The sequence below is a fragment of the Echinops telfairi genome, unplaced genomic scaffold (genome assembly GCF_000313985.2).
Source record: "Echinops telfairi isolate 266 unplaced genomic scaffold, ASM31398v2 ScPeMD7_18;HRSCAF=68, whole genome shotgun sequence".
Lineage (NCBI taxonomy): Eukaryota > Metazoa > Chordata > Mammalia > Afrosoricida > Tenrecidae > Echinops > Echinops telfairi.
This window is the reverse complement of record NW_022103915.1, coordinates 89,793,271-89,797,670: the sequence shown is the minus strand read 5'-3', so window position 1 is coordinate 89,797,670 and position 4,400 is coordinate 89,793,271. Positions and strand designations below refer to the sequence as shown.

Below are 4,400 nucleotides of genomic sequence, written 5' to 3'. Positions count from 1 at the left end.
GGCATTTGAGTCAGTAGATGTGGGATGAGGCCCAAACATTTGCATTTCTCATACATTCTGAGGTTATGTGAATCTTCCCGGTCCAGGGACCACACTTCCAGAACGACCGGCGTCTGTTGGTGGGTTTTAAATATTTTAGCCTGGCCTGTTTAGTTTCACCTACTCATTAGTTTACCCACCTGTGTTCATCTGGATGCCTGCCCAAAACACTGAGAAACAGCACATCTCTAGTTATATTTCAGAAAGCATTGTGGGAAGTTGACCTCGTCAGTCCATATCCAAGCAGATAGTATTCTCTTGCTTGTCACTCTCCAAAGCAGTTTTATTCGTGTCCGTGGTTCCTGTCTCTGCCCTGTGCTCATGACTAAGTTTGAAGACGAGGGAATCTGCCGGCTGTCCTCTCCACTCTATTGCTAGTAACTAGACGAGTGCTTGGCACATAGCAGTTTGGCATCTAAGCAGAAATACTTGTTTCATGACTTAGTGGTTTTCTACTCCTCTCAATAAGAGAGGGACTTCAGAAAGTTCTGGGAAAATGGACTATATAGATGATAACATTCTTGGACACATTTTTGAGTCACTCGTGGGATAGGAGCCCTGGTGGGATAGTGATTGAAGTGCTGGGCGGCTAACAGATGGGGGTTGAAACCAGCCGTTGCTCCACAGTATGCCTCTGTAGATTTGAAACCTCTAGAACTCTCTTGAGAGGTTCTGCGTTGTCTTAAAGCAGTGCTATTGACCCTGTGGGTTCGGCATTGGGCTGCTAAGGGAGGTCAGCACTTCAACATTGACAGTCTCAGAAAACCCCTATGGTGTCACCACAATCAGGACTCGACTTGATGGCAGTGGGATTTGGTGGCTTGCTCTGTCCTGTAGGGCCACAATGGGGATTGAACTTTCGTTTTAAATATAGGAATGGTTAGGAAGAGGGAAGACTGTCACTCAATTGCTTTTAGTTTCTACGCAGGCCAAGTATTTCACAGTTTCCCTAGTTCGAGGCCCGGCACTGTCGCTGCATCTGTAACCTACATAATCTGATGTGTCCTTGCTTCTAGCTGCTCTCATTCGTGGAAACAGGAACAACTGTGCTCAATTTTCCAACAACCTTGATTGGCTAATCAGTAAATTGGACAGACTAGAATCTTCCTCAGGTAAGAATTGACCATGAACTTTTAACTGGAGAAGGTGGTATGTGCTTTCGTCTGTCCTTACTGTAAAAAAGAAAGAAAGATTGATTTTTTTTTAATTTATCTTTTCCTCTGGACTGCAGACAATGGTCAAGCAATTAATTCAACAAAAAAGAAAGTCCTAAAGCCCCCTGCCATCTCTTCGGCTTTATTTGGCGGCCCTAACCCAGGTCCTAACCACCCTTTTCCTGTGTGAATTTGTACCCTGTCCTTTCACCGTCACTGGATCCTCCAAGCCCACCATCCTCCATGTCGCTGCACCCACATCCCACGATAGGGGCAGCCTTCTACCTGCACTGTACCCTTATTCTATGGGTCTCTAAGCTCTCTGAGTCATACTCCCGACCCTCAGTTAGAGGCAGTGTTGACGCGTCTGTCTGTGGCCTGGAACAGAAGGACGATCCCCAGCTCGAGCCACCCTGCCTGGGTCATCATGTCTGTAGCCTTTGTTGATGACTCACCCTCAGGAGAACGCCCGCCAGGCATTGTCGTCATTGAGGAGTTGTGACCACGCAGAGGGAACATGATAGCTGTGGTCCTCTCCTAGACCATGCAATGGTTTGAGTCGTTTTCTCGTGGTCTCAAGATGGCAGATGCTTTCAAAGCCAGACCACAGGAAGGGTCCTTGATGGGCCATTCACATGCACATATGCTTTCTGAATGCTGTCTCTTCTTTAGTGCCTCTTCCCATCCACTGGATTAGATCTTAAGGCCATTTATGAAACCCTATAGAAACATGGATATAAGAGGGATTATCCTCTGTGACACCAATGAAGGTATCAGCCAAGTCCCTCTAGATTTTCACTGTGATGTCCCTTGGATGTGCCAGGTCATAGGGGTGACCAGTTAGTTCGTTCATCACTTAAGACAGAAAATGATCCAGTGTGCCAAGAAGAGGTAGCAAAACCAAAAAGTCTTTCTTTAGGGAACTTACAGTTTATTTGGTATACAGTTACCCAAAAATAATTTACCGGTGGTTCCCGGGAGAAATTATCTCATTCAGGATATACCTGCAATAGTTTCTAAATAACTTGAGTCACGTTTAGAACTCACTGTAAACGGTGTATCAGTTTCACATTCATTTTTAATTTAAGTGGGTTAGATCATATAATGAATTCCATTTCACAGCTGCCCTTCTTCATTGAGACATTAGAAAGGGGACAGAGATGCAGTTCGCTCTAAATTAAGTTCAACCCTAAACTACATGCTGGTTGGCCCCCAGAGACTCCTCGAGTCTACCCGATGACTGTATCTTTCTTCTAATTGGAAATGGTTCCTAGATTAAAGATGAGGATATGTTGTTCCCCTCAGGATGGCCTTTTCATTCTGTGGGTTCTGCAGGCTTTTTAATATCTAAATGGATTTTGTGGTATTCGCGTAGGCATCTTGGAAGTTTTGCACTGCATCTTGATTGAGAGCCCAGAAGCCTTAAACCTGATAGCAGAAGGTCACATCAAGTCCATCATTTCCCTGTTGGATAAGCACGGGAGGAATCATAAGGTGAGTATGGAAAGACAAACCCCCGACGATGACTGATTTTAGATGACTTTTTCCCTGCCAGGTATTTAATGAAGGAGCCCCAGTAGCATTCGTGGGTTATGAGTTAGGCTGCTAATGGCAAGGGTGAAACCACCAGCCGCTCCTCAGGAAGAAGAGCAGGCTTTCCACTCCCCTAAAGATTCCCAGTCTCAGAAACTCACGAAGTTGGCTCTCCTCTGTCCTGTAGGGTCACCGTGAGTCTGAACTGACTTGATGGCATTGAGTTTGAATCCTTAATAACCCACTGTGTGTGACTCAGAGAGTGTATGCCTCAATCTTGCTTGGTTGGGGTAAGTAAGTACCTTGGGGAACCGAGGTTCTGAAAGAAATCCTGCTTTGCTGACAAGCGAACACTCCAAGCCCGATGGCCACACTAGCTCTTCGATGGTCCATCAGGTTTCTAATCAGCTCTGCAACTTCTGCTGTTAGTTACCATCAAGTCAGTTCTGATTCATGGAGACCCCCATGGACCACAGAACGAAACACCGCTTGGTCTCATGCCATGCTCACGATTGCAGGCACACGTGCGTCCATTGTTGCCTTCCAACCTTGTGGGCTCATCACTGAACCATGCAAGATTCTGTTGTGATCCTGAGGGTTTCCATTGAGTGTTAGGTCACCAGGCCTTTCTGCCCCAGTCTGTCATAGTCTAACGGTGTTTCCCATAGTGGATGATACTGCCCCAGCCTTTGCCCTTGGAGGCACTGAAATGATCCGGAATGCGAGGGACTGTAAAAGCAGATACATATACTTTATCCTGTATCATGAGCTGTACTACAAATGTGTTTTAATTGTGGGGGATGGGGAGTAGAATGCGAGATGAGTGATTTTTTTTTTCCTGAAAAGGAAGCCGTAGGCTGAATGAATATGGGGGCTGATAGAGGGATGGGGAGGAACCTTATCGCTGCCACGGACCATTTGGATTTATCTATCATATCATTCAAGGGCCATACTAGTCCAACATATAATTAACTCACCCCTAATACGATGGCTGGAACTTACTCTCTTTGGTGAGGCGTATGACTTTAGCACATGTTGACAATTTCACTGGCTTTATACAGCCTGTAGGCTGGACATTCCCCAGCCCTGGTCTAGAAGCTCCACTGAAACTTGAAACCAGGGTTGACCTTCCTATGATGTGATAAACAGGTGCTATTGCTGCCAGAAGCAGAGCAATATGCAATTCACCACAGTAGGACAAACTGATGCTCGCCCCAAGCCCTGATCATCATCCTTCACTCTTAACACACAGCTCATTGTGTGAGTCACTTCTTGAGGCTCTGCACAGGGCCCACAAGACAGAACTGGTGACTGTCTTAGAGCCTAGGGACCTAGGGGTAAAACAGAAAATAGGAATCTACTTTAAAGCAGGATAAAGTCTTACCAGTATGGCTTATTACTAAAAGGACATCATATTTACCAAGAGTCCAACTAAGTGCAGCCCATCTCTGCACAAGGGAGCAGAAGGACTGAAATCTCTATTTTTGTTATAAAATTTGGGGATTCGGTTTCTTCCTCTGTTAAATAGAAATAATGCCACCTCCACTTACTAAGTGGAGTATTATGTCAGATCTTTGAACTCTTAGATTGTTTTTTATTTTTAAATGGAGTACATTTCTACCCCACCCTACCGGTATCGCCACTCTCACCACTGATCCTGAAGGGATCATCTAT

The 4,400-nt window shown here is 45.4% G+C and overlaps 1 protein-coding gene across 1 annotated transcript in view; it reads left to right on the top strand.

The window, feature by feature from the left end:
- The window catches only part of RYR3 (ryanodine receptor 3), a 437,519-nt gene that overhangs the window by 121,335 nt on the left and 311,784 nt on the right, over positions 1-4,400 (top strand). The window contains exons 16-17 of the mRNA XM_013007256.3: positions 1,056-1,151; positions 2,569-2,687. Of these exons, the coding sequence (XP_012862710.2) occupies positions 1,056-1,151; positions 2,569-2,687 (215 nt within the window). The remainder of the gene's footprint in view (positions 1-1,055; positions 1,152-2,568; positions 2,688-4,400) is intronic.